The 21,311-nt window shown below is 45.9% G+C and overlaps 1 protein-coding gene across 7 annotated transcripts in view; it reads left to right on the top strand.

Annotated features, from left to right (window-relative positions):
* SRGAP3 (SLIT-ROBO Rho GTPase activating protein 3) overlaps positions 1-21,311 on the top strand; it is a 276,271-nt gene that overhangs the window by 200,777 nt on the left and 54,183 nt on the right. For 3 of the 7 annotated variants that reach the window (XM_030801815.1, XM_030801818.1, XM_030801819.1), the window contains exons 10-12: positions 2,598-2,682; positions 11,943-11,970; positions 14,435-14,521. In XM_030801815.1, the coding sequence (XP_030657675.1) occupies positions 2,598-2,682; positions 11,943-11,970; positions 14,435-14,521 (200 nt within the window). Of the gene's footprint in view, positions 1-2,597; positions 2,683-11,942; positions 11,971-14,434; positions 14,522-17,255; positions 17,359-21,311 lie in introns of all 7 variants that reach the window. The other 4 variants (XR_004027563.1, XM_030801816.1, XR_004027564.1 and 1 more) reach the window with 2 other exon arrangements.

The following is a 21,311-nucleotide window of genomic DNA, read 5'->3' on the forward strand; positions in this document are numbered from 1 at the left end:
ACCGAGGTGGGCAGATTGCTTGAGCTCGTGAGTTCGCGACCAGTGTGGGCAGCATGGCAAAACCCCATCTCTACAAGAAATACAAAAATTAGCTGGCCATGGTGGTGTGTGGCTGTAGTCCCAGCTACTTGGGAGGCTGAGGTCCCAGCTACTTGGCTGGTGTGTGCCTGTAGTCCCAGCTGCTTGGGAGCATGGCTTGAGTCTGGGAGGCAGAGGTTGCAGTGAGCCAAGATCATGCCACTGCACTCCAGCCTGGGCAATAGAGCCAGACCTTATCTAAAAAAAAAAAAAAAAAAGTAGGTTCTCAGACCACCACTCTCCCAAGATGGACACCTGGAATTGTGAACACTTCTGGGCCTCACTGGTTCCTCCTCCAGTGTCAAATGAAGGGTTAGACTCAATGTATTCTAGAACAGGAATTTGCATGTTGACAGTCTCCCTAGCGGGTTACAAGACCCTGGCCCTCTGCGCCACACTCGGAGAAACACTGAGTCTACTCTCAGTTTACACTGGGGAGGACATGGAGGCTCAGAAATGCTCAGTAATCTGCCCAAGGTTACCCAGTGAGTGACCACAGTTCTGAGCTTCTCTTTCCTTCTGGATAGAACGGGCCTGATGATGCTTTCCCCATTTGCTGTCCAAGATTGTGATGAGGCTTAAACGTACATGTGTGAAAACTATCAAGTGCTCTGTGGATACAAAGTCGAGTGACTCTTAATGGCCCATAGGCCAGGTCCTGGGAGCCTAGGACCATGGAAAAGGAGAGAGGACACCACAACCTCCCACCAGCCCAGTCATTCCAGAAACCCATCAAGGTGGGCCAGTGTGAGGTGACCCCAGTCTTATTTGTGTATATGTCAGCCCCCATCCCAATGGGTCTTTCTCCCATAGCTGTCAATGGGAAGGTGGTGATGTTAGATGCCCTCCTCCATAGTTGACTTGGGGGGTGTCTGAGCCTCTGCAACTCACTTTTCTCTGCCCCCTTTTTAGTGTGCTAGCTGGGACAATAGAGTGGGTTTCTCTTTGAGAAACTAGCAGGTGGATTTGGGGCAGTCCCATCTACCTCCTTGACTTTATTCTCAGAGCTTTTGCAATTACCGTGCCCCTTGCTTGTAAAGCTCCTTCCCACAGGTCCCCATGTGGTCCCCTTTCCACATCCTTCAGGCCTTGGCTCAAATGTCCACTTTGCAATGAGGTCTTCTAGACTTACAGTCCACTGTTCCCACTTTATTTTTTTATTTTTTTGTGGAGATAGGGTCTCACTGTATTGCTTAGGATGGAATGCAGTGGCATGAACATAGCTCACTACTGCCTCAACCTTCTGGGTTCAAGTGATTCTCTCACCTTGGCCTCCTGAGTAGCTGGCACTACAACACACACCCTCAGGCCTAGCTAGTTTTTTAAACTTATTTTTTTTAGAGGCTTGGTCTTGCTATGTTGCCCAGGCTTGTCTTGAACTTCTGGACTTCAGCAATCCTCTCACCTCAGCCTCCTGAGTAGCTGGAATTACAGGTGTGAGTCACCATGCTCAGCTCTGCTTTCTTTTTGTCCATAGCATTCACCACCACCTGACCAAGTGGTATTTTACTTACCTTTTTTGTTCGTTTATTGTCTCCCTCCCCACCCCACCGTGTAAGCTTCAAGAGGGAGGAATCCAGTGAAATTTCTCAGCACCTACTCTAAGCCAATCACAGCTTTAGGCACTGGGGAGTTGGAGATGAACTGGGCTTGGAGCCCACCCTCCAGCAGCTGGCCATGCAGCAGAGGCATGCCCAGTGGGGCTCTGTGACTGTGCAGGTGGGGGAAGCTGGTATCTGTGTATAGGTGGCTAAGGCCCACCGAGTTCTGGGCAGGTAGATGTATTTCTGTCCTGGCCTGTTCGCTGTCCCTCAGTACCACTCTAAGGTGCACTGCACTGGGCCAGGGCCCTGAACTAGGAAGCAGGCTGAGGCTAGGCCTGGCCCATGGCTGACTTTCCGTGGGACTTTGGACAAATCACTTCCTGGTGCAAGCTTCATTTTTCTCATCTGTACAAAGAGGAAAATCTTATCACCCCCTGCAATTTGGGTTATTTTAATGGGAAAGCCTCTCAGGGGCCTGCAAGCCCTTCCTCCTTCAAAGCAGGGCCAGATGAAAGGAAGACTTGTTCCGAGGCTCCTCTCTGACAGATCCGATAAAGCTCTCTGGCTTCGGCTGTGTGGCCTCTGGGACGGCTCCCATTTTTATTGCTCTTGGCACAGAAGCACAGTGGAGCTTTGATGACTAAAGAGGCCCTTTGCTTTGTCTCCCCGTGGCCCTTACCTGACAAAGGCAGCTTTCACGGCTCCCATTCTCCCCTGGTTTGCTTTGTGTTCCTAACCCCTGACCTGAAAGGCCTGGAGCCCTCCAAGGGCCTGGCTGCCGCATGTCAGCGCTGGGGATCTAGATGGAGGAAAGCAAAGACGCAGACACAGAGGCCTCTCTGTTCCCTGCACCGGGGTCTCTGCAGGTGACGTGATCTCTCTTCGGCTTCCGTGTCCCAGAGGTCAGTTGCAGAGGCAGAGATCCCATTACTCGGCCTTGCAATCTATGACTTCCTTGTGCCTTGTGTCTTACAGAAATTTAAAGAATATGTGAATGGCAGTAACCTCATCACCAAGCTGCAGGCCAAGCACGATTTACTCAAGCAGACCCTGGGCGAAGGTGAGTGAGGTGGTGGAGGCCCTCTGGGAGGTGCTCTGTTCCCCACTGGGTTTCACTGTGGCCCCCTGACGTGTTGAGCTGTTTAAGCTTGAGACAGCGGGCACCTGGCAGAATGAACCTGGACTTACCAGGACTGGGCAGGCTGGGAAAATCACCTTGGTACAGATGCCTTGGGGGGTCCAATCTGGCTTTAGAAAATAGAGGGCGTGAGTTGCTTTTTGATTAATAGAAAGAAAAAAATAAAATAAAATAAAAAAAGAAAATAGAGGCTGGACGCGGTGACTCACACCTGTAATCCCAGCACTTTGGGATGCTGAGGCGGGCAGATCACGAGGTCAGGAGATCGAGACCATCCTGGCTAATATGGTGAAACCCTGTCTCTACTAAAAAAAATACAAAAAATTACCTGGGCATGGTGGTGGGCGCCTGTAGTCCCAGCTACTCGGGAGGCTGGAGGCTGAGGCAGGAGAATGGCGTGAACCCAGGAGGTGGAGCTTGCAGTGAGCTGAGATCGTGCCACTGCACTCCAGCCTGGGCGACAGCGAGACTCCATCTCAAAAAAAAAAAAAAGAAAGAAAAGAAAAAGAAAATAGAGGGCAACCACAAGTCTTAGTTTAGGTTGGCAGGGACAGTCCAAGACAAAGTGATAGAGGGGCACCCATCAGGTAGGGAGTGGGAATCTGGGGCCTCAGAGGCTGGCACTGACATTTTTCAGCAGACACTATTTGCAAGGAATACTAATGGAGTGTCTGGCTAGGGTTCTAGGTCCAGAGAAGGAAAATCCATACATGTAAGTCAGGGTTTGGCCCTTGAGGGACCTGACGACTAGGCTTAAAGCCAGTCAATGCCTTCCAGTGGCAGTTGGAATAAAATCCCAGCTGCTCTCATGGCACATGAGGCCTTATAGCACTTAGCTTCTGCCGCTTCACCTGACCTCATCGGTCATTCTCTCTTTCCTTACTGTGCTGCAGCCATGCTGAGCAAATTTCTGCACTTCAGGACTCACCAAGCTTATTCCTGCCCCAGGGCCTTTGCAGCTGCATGGGTAACCACCACCCAAATCAGGGGATAGAGCATTTCAATCACCCTCAAAAATTTCCTTGTGCTCCTTTGCAGTCAGCGCCCCATGCTCTACTCTGATCTGATTTCTGTCACTGCAGATTAGTTTTGTGTGTTCTAGGTAGTAAGGGCTGGGGAACTTTGGGGGCTGATGGAAATAAAAGTTCCATATCCTGATTTGAGTGGTGGTTATACTTGGGGGTAGACATTTGTTAAAACTCATTGACTAGGGGATAGGAGAGGGGAAGACTTAGTTGCAGTGAGCTTTTTCTTCATTCTTTCCCTCTAAATTTTACCCATCCTGACATTTCAGTATTGGGCCAGGGGGTAAAGGGGATATGGAGGAGTTTGGGTAGCAAAGACGGAAGAAAAACAGTGAGAATGGAGGAGAAAGGGACAAAGTCCAAGAGTGGAGCTCAGAGTGTGGGTGCCATGGGGGCAGCTTCTAAGACTAGCATTAAAGAGGAGGGTTGGTATTTATAGGCACAGGGCAAGGGGCTGTTCCTCATGAGCCAGGTAACAAAAGGTAGGACCATATGAGTTGGTGGCTACTTGCATTTTTGAAATTAGATGCTGAATTTGGAAAACTAGATCTTCTTTTAAAAAGTAAAATCCTGGGCCTGGTGCAGTGGACTGCCCATGCCTTCTTGGTGCAGAAGCACAGTGGAGCTTTAATGAATAAAGAGGCCCTTTGCTTTGTCTTCCCATGGCCCTTACCTGACAAAGGCAGCTTTCATTGCCTCCATTCTCCAGGGGGCTTGCTTTGTGTTACCAACTCGATGATGATGATGATGATGATGGTCATCATCATCATCATCATCATCACCAACATCATCATTATCACCATACTTAGTTTTGGTTGGCATAACTCCTGGTCCATTTGGTCCTCCAAGCTTATTTAGCCTTCAACTATGCCTTGCTCTAAGATTGCTCTACCAGTCTCTCTTCTGAGTTTTGAGCTGATTAGCAATAAAAAAAAAAACTCCCGGAAAATGCATTTTCAGAAGTAGAGGGGCAGCTAAGAAAAAGCCATCTGGAAGAATCTCCGTAATCCTGTGTTTCAGTAAGCTGGCCGTAGAAAGGCTCATGTGCTTCCTTTGACAACTGGATGGTTCTTGATAGACTGGTCAGTTCTATAGAAGTTTTTTTTTTTTTAAGGACACTTTCTATCTTAAAGTAGTTTTAGAGCTACAGAAAAATTGGGAAGGTAGTATAAAGTTTTCATATACTCCACATCTAATTTGCCTTATTATTAACATTTTACATTAGTATGCTATATTTGTCAGCATTAATGAATACTGGTACATTGTTATTAACTGAAGTTAATAAATTACTGAATGACTGAAAAAGATGGAACCTGAATAAATTGAGACCAGATCTCCAGTCATTTTTATATAGCCACTACACAATAAAGATACATGTAGATTCTTAGGGCACTGGGTGAAAAGGGAGAATTTCCACTGACCTAATTGATAAATTGGAAATTGCCCATTGGGTGAAGGAAGAAGGGAAAAAATTCAGCAGGCCAAAGAGAGCTCAGAATCTTAGCAAATTCATCCTTCTGAGTGTCAACTGGTGATTCACCTTTTCCTGAGCGTTTTCGTTCTTCTATTCAGTAGGATTCTTTTCTAAGAGTAGGGTAGGGTTACAGCTGCAGCAGTGGCCTTTTTATGCCATGTGAGGGCTATTTTGTAGTATCATATCTAGTGCCTCAGTTTCTCTAAAGTACAGTAGGCCTCCTTTATTTGTAGTTTCACTTTCCATGGTTTCAGTTTCTTGTGGTTAACTGTGGCCTGAAAATATGAAATGGAAAATTCCCAAAATAAACAATTCATAAGTTTTAAATTTCTCACTGTTCTGAGTAGCATGATGAGCACACTGAGCAAATTTCTTTGCTGAGCAAAAATCTTATGCCGTCACGCTCCATCTCTGCCAGGATGTGACTCCTCCCTTTGTCCTGCATATCCACTCTGGATACGGTACCCGCCCACTGGCCACTTAGTAGCTGCCTTGGTTATCAGATTGAAAAAACAGAGGACATGTAGGATTTGGTACTATCCACAGTTTCAGGCATCCACTGGGGGTCTTGGAACGTATTCCCCACAGATAAGCGGGGACTGCTGTACTCTTTTGACAGGATGGCTCAAGGAAACTACAAGTGGGATGAAACCCAAGGTCTTTTGGGTCAGCTTTACTTAGAAGTGGATTTGGAGAACATGATTGACCCCAAACATACAAATCAAAAAGCTTCCAGGCACTTGGCAAATGGCATTCCCTGTTACAAAGGATGTCACTGGTGCTTCTTGGGAGCAAGAGCACACACCTTGGCTGTTGCTATGCTATTTTATTGGCCAGAGAATTCTCAGTTTATCATCATCTCTGAGTCTTAGACTTATGACCTTTTTATTGCTCTGGGGTGCGGGTATTCTGTAAGCTCCAGGGTTTACACTCAAGATGCGGTTGGTTTTTCAATTTCTGAAAGCCCCTCAAGCGTGAATGAACAGTGCGCTGCCTATAAAAGGGAAGGAGCATAACCTTTTCAGGCCAAGATTTAATTGCCCATCGCAGAGTAAAATGGCCACCAGGACCAGGCCATCTGACTTTCTAGAAAATGACCGAACCACCAATTATAAAATATATTTTTAAAATCCCAACAGATCTCAGAAGGTAAAGGATAGGCATTTTTTGATTTCCCATATTTGTGAGACACCCTATTTCTAAAGATGTTGGTGGTGGGATTCTGGAGAGCTGAATGTGAGTCTGAAGCTGATAGACAACATATTAGATTCCGTGTCAGAGAAAAGTCTGCATTCAGTGTGTTCTGACATTCCACTCCACATCCTAAAACCAATGATTTCTACCTGCCCCCATCTGTTCACCCATCGATCCAAGAGCACAGGCATTTTGTTTGGCCAGGCCTGGGGAGATAGTGGTACATGAGAAAAGTAAGGTCCCTGCCCTCATGGAAAAGAGAGACCTCAAATGGTAAACAAACTACTAAGTAAAGAATGATAATTGAGCCGGGTATAGTGGTGGCCCTGTAATCCCAGCTACTCAGGAGGCTGAGGCAGGAGAATCACTTGAGGCCAGGCAGTGGAGGCTGCAGTGAGCCAAGATCACGCCACTGCATTCCAGCCTGGGCGACAGAGCAAGTCTCTGTCTCTTAAAAAAAAGCTAGGGGTGTGGGGGTGGGGATTATAATTGTGTTAAGTGCCATGAATGAAAACTTTGGGCTGAGATAGAGAACAATGGTATGTGTGTCAGGGAGAGATGGGGGGGGACCTGCTATAGATAGGGTGATCAGAGAGGCTTCCTAGGGGAGTTGCTGTTTCAGCTGAAACTAAAGGATGAGAAGACATCAGCCAAGTGAAAAACCAGGGAAAGAGTTTCTGGGGAAGAGGGGACAACATTTGCAAATGCGGGAAAGGATGTGGTGAGTCAGAAGAATTGAGAGAAGGGTATTGTAACTTGTTGAGTACATAGAAGAGTGGACAGTTTGGGAACCCAGAGGAGGGGGAACAGGAAATCAACACTCCTTGTTCACTACAAACCCAGACCATTGCCTGACCACTTTCATGGTCTGCCATCGGCTCTAACAGGAGGGCTTGGGTCTACCTGAAAATTTTATCCAAACTGGTGTCTGGTAGGAATTTGCCCTTGACTCCAGACACACAGTCAAATCAAGCAGGACAAATTTGCCTGTTTTACTTAACTTTTCTCCTTTCCTGCTTTGGTCTTTGGTTCCAATTCCCCCAACTGCAGCCACCCATGTAAATGCTTGTGGCTTTGCTCAGGAATTAAGGAGTTGCCTATTGATTTGCCCCAAGTTCTATTTTCAGACCCAGATTACTCTCTTCCTCTCCTTATTTCCCTCCCTGGCCCCATTCTGTCTTTTTTTTTTTTTTCTGTAAATAAAATGCTCGATTCTTTTCTCCTAAAAGTCTCCTAATGTTAGTGCTAGGTGGGATTCCAGAGTTGAGAGCTGTGCTGTCCAGTATGGTGGCCACTAGCCACATGTGCCTGATGAACACTTGAAACATGGCTAGTCTGAATTGGGATGTGCAAAATGAACACCAGATTTTGAAGAGTTAGTACACACATATGCACAAAATAGAAAATATCTTACTAATTTTCTTTATTGATACATATCGAAATTATAATCTTTTTGATATTAGGTCAAATGTAATATGTCATGAAAATTAATCTCACCTGTTTCTCTCTCTCTCTCTCTCTTTTTGAGATGGAGTCTAGCTCTGTGGCCCAGGCTGGAGCGCAGTGGCACAATCTCAGCTCACTGCAACCTTCAGCTCCTGGGTTCAAGCGATTCTTGTGTCTCAGCCTCCCGAGTAGCTGGGATTACAGGTGCCCATCACCACGCCCAGCTAATTTTTGTGTTTTTAGTAGAGATGGGGTTTCACCATGTTGGCCAGGCTGGTCTCAAACTCCTGACCTCAAGTGATTCATCCACATCGGCCTCCCAAAGTGCTGGGATTACAGGCATGAGTCACCACTCCCAGCCTCACCTGTTTCTCTTAACGTTTTGTAATGTGGCTACCAGAAATTGTGGCTTGTATAAAGTTCTACTAGACAGCACTGGTTTCAGAGATTCTGAACTGGAAGCAGTTCTTGAGAATATTAGGAAATGGAGAGCATTTTGGAGCAATGACTGGGGACAGTACTGCTGGTATTTGGTGAGTGAGATCTAGGGATGTCAGCATCTGCAAAGTACTAGACAGGCAATGAAGAATTTAAACTGAGGATATGGAGGCCCAAAGAAAGGAAGTGGCTTGTCCAAGCTCATGCAGTTAGTTGATAAGAGTTAAACATTAGGACTCAGACCTCTGTTTTCAGTACAGTTTTGGTAGGAGAAGGAAAAGATATTATTTAATCTCTTCATTTTGAGTGCCACACCCCTGCCAAGGCAGCTGTCCTCTAATGTGTGGCATCCCTGAAGAGGGGATATTATAAGAAGCCAAACGCCGCCTTCAGGGAGTCCCTGGGTTGGAGGCATATTCTGCCGGGGACTTCTGTTCTCCCTTACCTTGTGTTTGTGGAGGTGGAACTGGCTTCCCTGGGTAAGCTTTGATTTGAAGTTAGGCAACCTGGATTGGAATCCGGACTCTACACTTAGCAGGGACTTGGGAAAGTCACTCCATTTCTCCAAGTCCATTTGCTCATCTGTTGTGACAGGAATGACACCCTGTGTACAATTGTGCTGCGGCACTTATTACACTATTGTGTGATCTACTTATTGAGTCATTTGGTACTAAGCTTCTTGCAGATAGAGCACTTGTTCATTCATTTACTCATTCTACAAATATTTATTGAGCATATACTTTGTGCCAAACACTGCCCAAGACCTTGGTGTCAGTGCAGTTTTAAGAACTGACAAGATTCTTTCTCTCATAGAACACAGTATTTTCCAATGGAGATAGACTGGCAGTGGACAAGTAAACAAATAATAAGCAAGAAAAATATTAATGATAAGCTACATGTATTGATAATTTAAATAGAGAAACGTGGTATAAAGAGACAGTGTGTGCTTTAGATAGAGGAAGAAGCCCAGGCAACATGGTAAGACCTCATCTCTACTAGAAAAAAATAGCTGGGCATGGTGGTATGCGCCTGTGGTTCCAGCTACTCAAGAGGCTGAGGCAGGAGGATTGCTTAAGCCCAGGAGATTGAGGTTGCAGTGAGCTGTGATTGCACCACTGCACTCCAGCCTGAATGGACAACAGAGTCTCAAAATAAAATAAAATAAAATAAAATAAATAGATAGAGGAAGCTTGTCTCTGGACACAGCTTTTAAGTTGAGACCCAAAAGACAAGGCGAAATGAGCCACGCAAGTGTTGGGAGCAAGAGAATTCCAGGCAGCAAATGCAAATGCCTACTTGAGGACCACACATAGGCCTCTGCATCTGTAGCAGGGCACACAAAGGAGAAAGCAGCCTGAGGAGATGGAGTAGCATTTTGAAGGGTCTACTCTGACCTCAAAGTGTTTATAAAACAGAGTAAGAGGTCTGGATTTTGTCCCTTGTGCAGTGAGAAGTTATTGGAGGGTTCTAAGCAAGGGAAGAACATGATCTGATTTACAGTTTAAAGAGATTGCTTGGCTGCTGAGGCAAGAATGGATGGCAGTGGAATAGGAGACCCAGTTAAAAAGAAAGTCGTCCAGGTAAGAGACGAGCATGGCATGGACTAAGAAGGTAGTGTTAAGAGAAGTGGACAGATTTAATTTATGAAGGAGAGACAGTTTTTAAGGAGAGCACCTGTTAGACTTCTGGCTTAAAGAAGAGGGGAGGTGGATATCCACTTATTGAGATATTGAAGACTTGGGTGACAGTAGGTTTGGAGCATAGAAAGAAAGAGTGCTTTGGGGAACATTTAAGGTTTGAGATAAAAGAAGGCAATTTGTGTTGAGTGGATAAAGAAAATGTGGTCTATCCATATGATGGAATATTACAAAGTCATATAAAGAAATGAATTACTAAACCATACTATATGGATAGACCTCAAAAGCTTTATGCTAAGTGAAAGAAGCCAGATGCAGAAGACCACATCTTGTGTAATTCCATCTATATAAAATGTCTCGACTATGCAAATCTGTAGAGACAGAGAGTAGATTAGGGTTGCCAGGGGCTGGAGGCAGGAACAGGGAGTGACTATTAGTGGGCATGAAGGATCTTTTTCTGGGGATGGAAATGTTTTCAAATTGAATTCTGGTGAGGGTTGCATAACTTTGAATAGTCACTAAAAATCACTGAATTATACACTCCAAATGGGTAAATTTTATGATATATAAATTATACCTCAATTATGCTATTTTTATAAAAGATTGCAGTGCATCTGAGTTTGGAATTCTAGGGAAGCGTAAGATCTGGACATAGAGTAGGAAGTCCTTGGTAAGCACTTGCGGTCACTTAGAGAGGATGTGTAGAAAAGGAAAGCAGCCCTGGGTCTGTGTCCTGATGGCACTCCAACATTTTGAGGTTTGAGGTTGGGCAGAATAAGGAGGAGACAGAAAAAGAAACTGAGGAACCTGTAGGGCATGAAGAACACCTGGAAAGTGTGGAGTCATGAAAGTGAAGAGGAGAGAGCTTTGTAAGAAGAGAGTCGTGAACTGAGTAGAATGGTGCGGAGAGGTCAGGTATGATAAGGGCAGAGAAGACCATTGGATTCAGCCTCAAGGAGATCCCTGTTGACCTTAAGTGTTGACCTTGACAAGAGCAGTCTCAGCCCAGGGATGAGGACAGAAGCCTAGCTGCAAAGGGGTGAGGAGGGAATAGGAGGGGAGGAAGCAGTAGTGCTTCCAGACAGCTCCCTCAGGGAATTTTACTGTAAAGAAGAGCAGATAAATGAGGATGTAGCTGGAAGGAGAAATGGGGTCGACAGAAGGGTTAAAAGCTAGGTCATGCATATCCAGAACATGTTGATATGCTGTTGGAAATGGTCCAGAAGAGAGGAGATTGGTGATGCTAGGGAGAGGGGAGATACCTGCAGAAACTAAGGCCCCCAGAAGGACAGAGGGGATAGAACCAGGGCATAAGGAGAAGATCTGGCTTTGTCTGGCAGGTAGGTGGGAGGGCCTCGTGGAGGCATGCAAATGGAGAACCCATAGTACTTGATTTTCTTTTCCAGTGAAGAAAATGAGAAGATCTTCAGCTGGGAATGAAGGCAGAGGCAGGGCAGCAGGGTGGAGGAGCACCAGCCTTATGGCTGGTATCCTTCAGTGCCAGGCATATGACAGGGGCTCAATCTTTGTTGCCATTAAACATTGCAGGAGTTTTTGAACTTTGGGAGGCATAGAAGTGATCACCAAGGGTGGTTGTTAAAATGCAGATTTCTGGGTTTTTATCTCAGAGATTCTGATTCAGAAGACCCATGAGACAGCCAAGAAATCTGCATCTTTAACAAGACCCCCAGATGTTTCTGATGCAAGTGGCCAGCAGGCTGTAGTTTGAGAATCACTGAAAATATGTCTGTGAACAATAACGTGTGTGTGAACACAGCCCTACAAATAGGAGGCTTTTAATAAAGAATAAGACGCAGTTCTTTTCAATAGACCGTACCTTAGGCATAATTAGATTTCATATTTCATAAATAATTAAGACTCATTGTGTTTCATTTTTAGAAAAGGGTGAATGGTCTTTGGATTAAAAAGAAAAGGCAATTAAACATTAATGTATACTTTTCTTTGCAGGGGAAAGAGCAGAATGCGGCACCACCAGGTGAGAGTGGGAGAGTTGTGTTTTCTTTCATCCGCTGCCCAAGGTGGGAGTGGGATGGGGCTGGGGAGGCACTGCTGGGAGCTGGAGAAGCAGAGATGGCTTCTTCACCAATGTCCCCATGGGCTGGTGTGGGTGTGTCCAGGTGAGGCACAGTTGCTGCTTTGCTTGTTCTAGCATTAGACTGACAAAGCCACGCCCCTCCAGGCTGGCGATGGAAGGGGCGCTTTTGGGGCTGCTGTGTGGCAGTGGGGCACCCTCCCTTTGCGCTGGCCATCGGGTGAGACAGTATTGTCTACTCAGAGTGGCTGGGGGCAGCCCGTAGGGGCCAGAGGCTGTGGGGTGGCTGTTGACCTCTCTTCCCACCTGCTACACCATGCTGAGCAAACTGCCCAGCCATGCTGCGAGGCCCAGCCTGGAATCCCCATGTACCAAAGCTTTGGGCCAGGCTCAGATTGCGTGCAGCTGGGCACTCGCATGCGCATAGGCGTGCACAGACTCCCCCACTGTCCACACCCTAGCTTGGACCTCACGGGCACTTGGATGAGCTGACGGAAAGTAACACACGGGCAACTTCTGCTTTCTCTTCAGCTTGTTCAAAATTCCCTTTTGCACTTTTTCCTGAGCAGACCAGAGCCAGTGAACAGTTTCCACTCAGCAGCTGATAGCCCAGGGGCTGACTTTACTTCCCTTTCAGAGAGCTTAGATCCATAAGTGGCTCTGTCACTGGCCAGGTTGTTTGCTTAGAGCCTATTTCATTTCTGTGTTCCTAGTAAGAGATACTGCACTGCCTAGCTGGAATTCAGCCAGTGGCCCAGAGGCCTGCACTTTTCCATCACATGGCAGTAGAGTGCTACTTTTTGCCTCACTTTCTGGGCCCAGGGACCTGAGGGCATTCTTTTTTTTCCCACAAATGCTTCCCAGTGGCCCCAAATCTTGGGAAACCATCATGTTTGGCAAGAGCAAAGATGAACTACCAACTCTCTCCTGCTCCTTGGAAAGGGAATTGGGCAAAGTCTTGGAAAACTCTGGGGTTTTCAGTTTCCTGGGCTCAGGATGGGGAGACAGAGGGCTCGGCAGTTCAGCCCGTACAGCTGTTCCTCTGGGCTCCGGCAGTTTGGAAACATCGGGATGATTCACACCAGGCGAGGCCCTTCCAGCACACGGGGTGGCAGATGTGCGGGGTCACTTTCGAAGAACCTTTTAGAAACGAACCCATTATAATTTTTTTTTTTTTCTGGCAAGAGAATGTTGTCATAGTCTCAAAACAACAGAAGCCGTATTTTACACCAAATTCTGCAAATAGTGAAACAGATGGGGGATGAATTGAGCTGTCCCTCACTTCCTCCTAATTCCTAGAACTCACGCAGAGAAGTTTGTTCCAGCAGAGTGTGGGAGAGGAGATCTGTAATCAAACACTTGGCCAGGTCTCAGGGTCCTCCCTCAGGGGAAAGTTGAGGGTTTGTGTGTTTTTTGTTTGTTTGTTTGTTTTTGTGTTTTAAATAAAGCCCTCTGAAGTGTTGTCTTCCACACCCTCCTTGACCTAGGGCCTGGGAAATCCAAGCTGAGTTTATCAGACCTCCCACTTAGACACCCTGCAGTCAACTGCAGCTACCCTGCATTCAATTGCAGACATAGCCGTGTGTACTCTGGTTCCTGGTCAAGGTCAAAGACAACTTTGTTAGTAAACTAAAAGTCTCCCCTTACCTCCAAAATCATTATTTAACTTGTGGAAATTGTTGCTAACAATATTTCTGTCCTATGGCTCTCTCTGTATCTTCCATGGACTCCCACACGAGGTGGATATCATTTTTGGATGGTTATTTGAGCAGGATCCCCTCAGCCAAGTTGCTGTTGACCTTGTATAGAGGAACTGGTTTCACATATGGGCTGCAGCATGTTATATTTTTCTCACACTTCAGAACCTTATCTTAGAATAGACCAAATTCATAATAATCCTGTAATTCAGGATGGCCAGATGTGATAATGCACTTAAATCTAAAAGTGTATTGTAAATGTCAAAGCAAGATGCAAATATAAGCCTTGATTATTGTGATTCAAATGAATGTCTGGCTCCCCTTACCCAGGTTGACATGCCCTCGTGGTCTGGATTAGAGGTGAAATCACTTGAGATCTTGTTCAAGCAGATGCAACGCAGTACACAGCCCATGAATAGCCTCCAAGGGCGCGACTGGCATTGCACTACAGCATTGCCACCATTTGGGATGTTGACCTCCAAGTCCATTAGGTTATCTAGGGGAATTTTTCATCACATCCCTTTAGTTGCAGGATAATTTTGAGGCTATTTCCTGTGTTGCCAACGCGTGTTAATTTTCATCTTGATTAAAAGGCAGAAAGGGGACATTGGTCTCTGGTTTCTCTTTCTTCCTCTCTGTGGCTTTCTCTATTCCTGTTTTCCCTGCCTCTCTTTCTTTCTTTCTTTCCTTTTTGCTCTGCATCTGAGCAGCAGAAGAGATGGAAGGCTTAGGCTGCCCCACTTTCCTTGGCCGAGCTGCCCCCCTGCTCCCCACTTTGTGCCCCACCCAGCACTTCAGTAAGTCGATATAGATTTGATATTGTGCAAAGTTGGGATAGCTACGTTTCCTTGTCAGAGATTCCAGACAGTGCACAGAGCACCACACAAAGAAAGAAATCCTCGTGTGATTCACACAGTCCTTTGCTTTCTGGATTGGGCAGGAAAAATGGGAAAACGTATCCTATTTCCCCTTTATTCCACTTTGTAGAATTTAAGAAAAAACAAAAAACACTTAGGACTTTCTTTTAAGGAAACCCTCCAGTTGGGCACCGTAGGTTTTTTGATATTGAGTGTCCAACAACTGCTTTAAGAATTTCCACTCTTCCTGGCCATGAGAATTTAACAGATAATTTAATGTTACTTCTGGATGTTCTGTGATAAAATCACTCTCATACTCACACTAGAGCCTTGAGAGTAGGAAGAGCTGAATGTTACCACCAGCCTCAATCACATTTTATTTGTGTGACCTTAGGCAAGTTTCTTCATCTTTTGTGGGCTCACTGGCCTTGTGTGTAAAGTGAATTGAATATTCTTTCCCAGCCTCACAGGGTTGTGAAGTTATCATGCAATGTGATAAGGAAATGATCTGGGAGTGTTCAAAAACAAGCCAAACACTATGAATACAGGGTGACAACGTTGCTATCATCAAGTTATTTCTAATCCCCGAACTTAAAACCTTTGGCCTTGTGTCACATTTTTAACACTCTCTTTTGCCTTTGGTATTTGAAAATTTAAGAGCAGATCTTGTAAGAAATCCCACCCCCACATGCATACATCCTCAAAAAAATAAGTAATTTTTGAAAAATAAATGACATGGACTTAGCTAACCAAATTGACATAGATCCAAGATGGGCTTGAAATAATCTTGCCTGTTGTTTCTTTTCAAAATTTTGATCTGTGCTGTTATTTTGTTTCCATTGTGTGGGTGGCATGATATTTGGATTCACCTGGTTTTTGCCCATGCATGTACTGGAGCTAGCAGCATTTGCTCAATACTCAAAACACCTAGGAGAAGTTGGTTAGAGGTCCCTGGGGACGGCTGGCCTACTGAAGGAGACAGGTACAACAAGACCAGTCAGCAGAGGCAGCATGAATCTCATTTATCCTGATTGGCTGCGTAGTCTGGAAGAGTTCTTGCCCACTCACAGAAATCAATCAAGACTTGGGGGACCAGGTCTTTGCTTGTCATGTGTGGACATTATCTGTGCCTGGCTGAGTCCCCACTTGTTGCTACCCAAATTTTGAACTAAGCCATTTGAAAATGAACTGCCTCTCTTGATTAGGGGCCCTCTTCCTAACCTTAAAAAGGCCTTTGCCCCAGAAGGCTGGCACCATTGAGTCAGGCCAACTTGTGTGGTGAAATGAGCAAATAAGCCAACACAGGTATATGCATGGTGAGCAATTCTGGAAACGGGTCCAGTGTTTGTGGCTGTTTCTCTGGTGAACTGTGGTGTGGTTACCTCTCCCTGTGGCCAAGAGTGGAGCATACTTTAGGAATGGAAATCCTAAAGTAAAGCAAGACACTTTCAACCTGATCCCATGGCAAAGGTTACTGGGGTAGATGAGTCCTTGGCTGGAAATAAAAAAGTGCCCTAAGGCTCCATGATGGTGGCCCGGTAGGAAAAACCCTGAACTTGGAGCCAAAGAGTCCTGGGTTTGGGGTCCAGCTCTGTCAGTTCTCCTTCACAGGAGGCTTCAGTTTCTGCCTCTGTAAAATGGGGCCACATGTACAGGGTTGAGGTGGTATTAAGTATAATAATGGATTTGAAAGTGCTTTAATTGAAAATGTACTTGAGGTTGGGTACGGAGGCTCACGCCTGTAATCCCAGCACTTTGGGAGGCCAAGGCAAGCAGATCACGAGGTCAGGAGTTCCAGACCAGCCTGGCCAACATGGTGAAACCCTGTCTGTACTAAAGATACAAAAAATTAGCTGGGCGTGGTGGTACATGCCTGTAATCCCAGCTACTCGGGAGGCTGAGGCAGGAGAATCGCTTGAACCTGAGAGGCAGAGGTTGCGGTGAGCTGAGATCATGCCATTGCACCCCAGCCTGGGTGACAGGGCAAGACTCTGTCTCAAAGAAAAAGAAAAAAGAAAAGAAAGTGTACTTGACTAAAGAACAGGATATTACCATCATCCTGGGGTCACTCAGAGACCCCAAAGAAGTTGCAGCCTCCTTCATGGCATCAGTTTCTTCATCTCTGAAATGAGAATAGTAATTGCCTGGCTCTTAGATCAATGAAATAAAGATTAGTCGAGTGCATTTGAAATGCCAAGAGGCATTAGGAAGATCAGTGCCCTGGTACATTGGGAGTTGAGACTTGGTGATAAATTTAAACCAAAATAATGAAAATTAACCCTCACAATCATTTTTGAAAGTCTCTTGCTTTCTTGGGCTACAGATTACATCTCTCTCCCCTGATTCCCCCTCCATCTGGTCAGCTTTGCAGGATGACAGCCTCTGATTGGAGTTTCAATGGTTTCTTGCACATGTATTATTTTCCCCCTAAGATGTAGAATGCATTTGCGTTACGTAAGAGTTGCTCCTGCTTGGCATTGTGGGTAAATTAAGATCCCCTAAAACATCCAAAGGCCTTCAGATGGAACATTGGAAACCAATGTCTTGGCGGGGGGTCAGGGGCTTCCATTTACATTTTGTGTTCCCCTTTAGTCGTGGGTTTTAAGAGCATCTTTCCCAGTTGTATGTTTATGTTGGTTGCTTTCTTGATTTCTTTTGTTCCATTTTCCCCTAGGCCCCCCTGTCTTCCCCCTAAACCACAGAAAATGAGGAGACCTAGGCCTCTTTCAGTGTATAGCCATAAACTCTTTAACGGCAGTATGGAAGCATTCATTAAGGTACTTGCTGGGGAGCCGTGGAGTCCGCGAATGCACCCAATGTAATGGCAGCCTCTGTCCGCCCGCCTCCCCACCAGCAGACAGCCCTGTCCTTGGCCAGGCCCTGTGGAGCTAGTTCCTCGCTGCAGCCTGCTCTTAGCTTCAGCAAGGACTTTTCACGGGAGCTGCTGTGGCCTCTAACCATTTGCTCCTAAGTGCCCTGCGCAATTCTCAGCCCTGGGGGTAGGGATCAGATCATGAAAGAACTCAGGGAAGTCCAAGTGTGGCTGAAATACCAGCATGGCAGGCCCAGCCAGCCACGCTTCATTGCTTCAGCAACTGCAGTCCTAACACCTGAGGGACAGTCAGAGAAACCCCATTCCCTCACTTCATACCTACATCTCCCAAGAGGAGCTGGACTGAAAGCCGCACAGAGGAAATCCCTGTGGGTATCAGTGTGTTTTTATACACATGAATTTTTTTTTAGTTGCATATATACCAGCAAAGGAAACACATACAATTTTTATAAGAGAAAATCCTCCCACCTAGTTTTGCTTCCTGTTAGGTGGTCTGGGAGAAGGGAGAAAAGTTGAGGTTGTCCCTTTTGAATTCTAGGTTAACCCTTTGTACCTTAAACTAAAAATTAAAGTAGTTTAGCTAGGCGAGTTTCTCTTTTCTTTTCTCTTTGGTGTAAAGGGTATGAGATTAAGCCATATCAGATATAATGGCTCAAGGGAAATTAAGAAGATGGAGAAGCGAAGAGCAGCAGCTGGGGAGATACTTGAGGAAGGGGAGAAGCACTCTTAACGTTACTTAGAGGAAGCAGGGAAGTCCCTGCAACTGATTTGAGAGCCCACTACCTTCTAATGAAGACAGTCTCTTCAGAGAAGATGGTAGATATCAATCAGGAGAAAAAACAAGGGCTCTTGGGCTTTGCCAATGATTTGGGGGTTATGGAGGCTGCCCGTGCTCCACCTCTCTACTTGTGATCCTCAGACAGGGTCCAGCGCAAGACTTGCAGGACAGCAAGAGACTGGATATGGGTTTGGCCTTAGGCAGGGGAGGGGGTAAGCAGGACCAGCCTGGGTCCCAGGACTGTCTCTGCCTGTGGGCTGAGTTCTGGGGAAGGGAGAGTGGGGAAAAGGGAAAGTGGAAGACCAGGGCCCAAGTTGGGACTGCCCAGGGTCAAGGGATGTCAAGGGCTGCTGTAGGATGCCTAAGAAGACCAAAGCATAGAGGATTCCCAAAAGGAGGGGACCATGGATGCATCAGGAAGGAAGATCAGGAGGTGACCCAGAGGGAGTGGTTTATTGGGTCATGGAAGGGCAGGGCTGTGCCAAAGGAATCCTCTGTCTCCATCCTCCCTCCTCTCTCCTCCAAGACTTTCTTCTTTCACCCTTGCCCATAAAAGAGCCATGGTCCATGGTCAAGAGGGGGCTAGTTACTCTCCCTTCCCTCAAGGAGTCAGTAGTGGAGCTTGGGAGATTTTAAACACAAAAGGCAGAAAGTGGAAGGTAATTTAGTATGAGCACCTGGTGAGTTATCCCCACAGAAACAAGTTTAGGATAGGCACAGTGGCTCACACTTGTAATCCTAGAACTTTGGGAGGCTGAGGTAGGAGGATGGCTTGAGCCTGGGAGGTCAAGGCTGCAGTGATCTACAGTCGTGCCACTCCAGCCTTGGTGACAGAGCAAGATCCTGTCTCAAAAATAAACAACAACAAAAAAAGAAGTTCAGAGCAAGAAGAGCTATGAGCTCAAGCCCAGTAGGCTTCTGGAGGCGCTTTGAAAGAAAGGTGGGAATACAGAGGAGAATAAAAGAACAGAAGGAATTATTGAAAGGAGGAACAGAAGGAATGAAGGCTCAGAGACAGAGACATCCTCAGTTTGCTTAGGTCTTTGGAAATGGGTGATCAGTCAGGATACTTGGAAGGAATCAACTCTTATCTGACAGTACTTGACAAGTAGATATTCTGTTAAGTATTTTCATAATAGAGAGGTCCTATACATAAGATGTGACTATAAAGTAATCTGACTTTATTCCTTCTGACCAACACATCATAACCTAGTCAACCACATGAGTGTTTGCCCCTTTGAGACAGTCACCTTGGGAAGCCACCTTCTTACCTGAATGTTTCGGCATTGCTGCAGCTGCTTTGGTCAACCTTCTTTAGAGCCTGGAGCGTGGCCTTTACCAGTGGGGCCAAGACTATGTATTTGAATGGACACCTTGTCTTTGGAATAGAAAGCTCCATTTGAAGCTGAGCTTTGCGATGCCATTGGAGGTGGAAAACGGCAAGAGGAATATGCTACATTGGGGCTGTTCCACTGGCTCTGAAAAGAGCACCCCAGCAGCAACAGCCCAGAGCACTTGAGCAGTGGCAGCGCTGTTGGAATAAGTGCATCACCTCCTAAGGGGAAAAGTTGGAGGAATAATACTCATTTGACTGGGAGAAAAGGTGTGTTTGTTAAATACTATTTCATTCATTCATTCATTCATTCATTGAGGCAGTCTTGCTGTGTCCCCCAGGCTGGAGTACAGTGGCACAATCACGGCTCACTGCAGCCTCGAACTCTTGGGCTCAAGTGATCCTCCCACCTCAGCCTCCCAAGTAGCTGGGGCTACACGCATGCACCACCATGCTTGGCTAATTAAAAAAAAATTTTTTTTTTTTGTAGAGACAGGATCTTACCATGTTGCCCAGTCTGGTCTTGAACTCCTGGGCCCAAGGGATCCTTCCCAAGGGCCTCCCAAAGTCCTGGGATTACAGGCATGCGCCACTGCACCTGGCCTTACTATTGCATTGCCTTATAGTCACACTGTACTCATCACATACCATCAGTGCAGTTCAACAGACTCATGCTGTGCACCTACTATGAGCTAAGTGGTCAATGTTTTACAGCACAGTTTTACTGTGAAAGATTATTAACTTTCAGAGAATGAAAAGGCAGTATAATGTATTCAATCCTTCAACTATTGAGAATGGAATTTAATTTTCTATTATAATTCACATGCCTTCTGAAAGAACCTTGAACTAAGAGTCCCCAGCTTTGAAAAACCACACCTGTGAAAAGTTTTTTTAATAAAATAACATCACTGGGACATCACAATTATGATGGTTTAGAGGGACAAGGAAGCATCCCCCGGGTTAATAATCATAAGTAAATGTTGCTGAAGTTTGTTTTATACATTTCTTGGACCCTACCTGAATAAACAAACCCCTTTCAAAATCCTCGATGTTTTTTCCTCCTCCTCTCAGACAAAAGGAGGACTCATTTTTATAAGAGCCAATTTTGAAGCCCAGGAGGTTCACCTCTGGGACAAGAGGAGAATCCTCATCTTGTTTCTGTAAAATAAGCATGATAATTACCTACTTCATGAGTTTGTGAGGAGGATTAAATGAGCCAATATATGTTATGTTTCTAGAGCACGGGATGGCACATAGTAAGCACTATGTATTACCTATGATTATTAGCATTAATTTTAGCATATTGCTCATAGAGGCTGTTTGCTCAGTTCTGGGATTCTGGTAGATTTAGCATGTCAGGTAGCAGACAATTCCCGTTGTCGAGATGCTGAGAACTGGACAGATGACTGTAGCTAGAAGGCACACATCCTCCAGGAGCCTGGATGGGACAAGTGCTCACCCCAGAGATGGACCTGCTGCACAGGGGGAAAGAACCGATGGCGCTCCCCTGAAAATGGGCATCACCAGTGGCTTTTAGTGAAAGTAAAGGCCCTAGTTCTGCCTCCAAGCTCATGAAGGCATTCTTCCCTTTCTCCTCCAGGCCTTTCTCAGCTTTTGTATTCCTTAGTGCCAGTGTAAGGCTCAAGAGGGGAGGAAGGAGAGCAAAGCCAAGTGGATACCCAAGAAAAGCAACTTAGGGTGTATGGCAGGGAAACATGGGAAGCTGTTTGGAATTTGGCATCAGGTGGAAACCTATGGGCATCTATCCAGAGGGTACCTTGTAGAC

Source organism: Nomascus leucogenys, chromosome 21 (assembly GCF_006542625.1).
Source record: "Nomascus leucogenys isolate Asia chromosome 21, Asia_NLE_v1, whole genome shotgun sequence".
Classification (NCBI taxonomy): Eukaryota; Metazoa; Chordata; class Mammalia; order Primates; family Hylobatidae; genus Nomascus; species Nomascus leucogenys.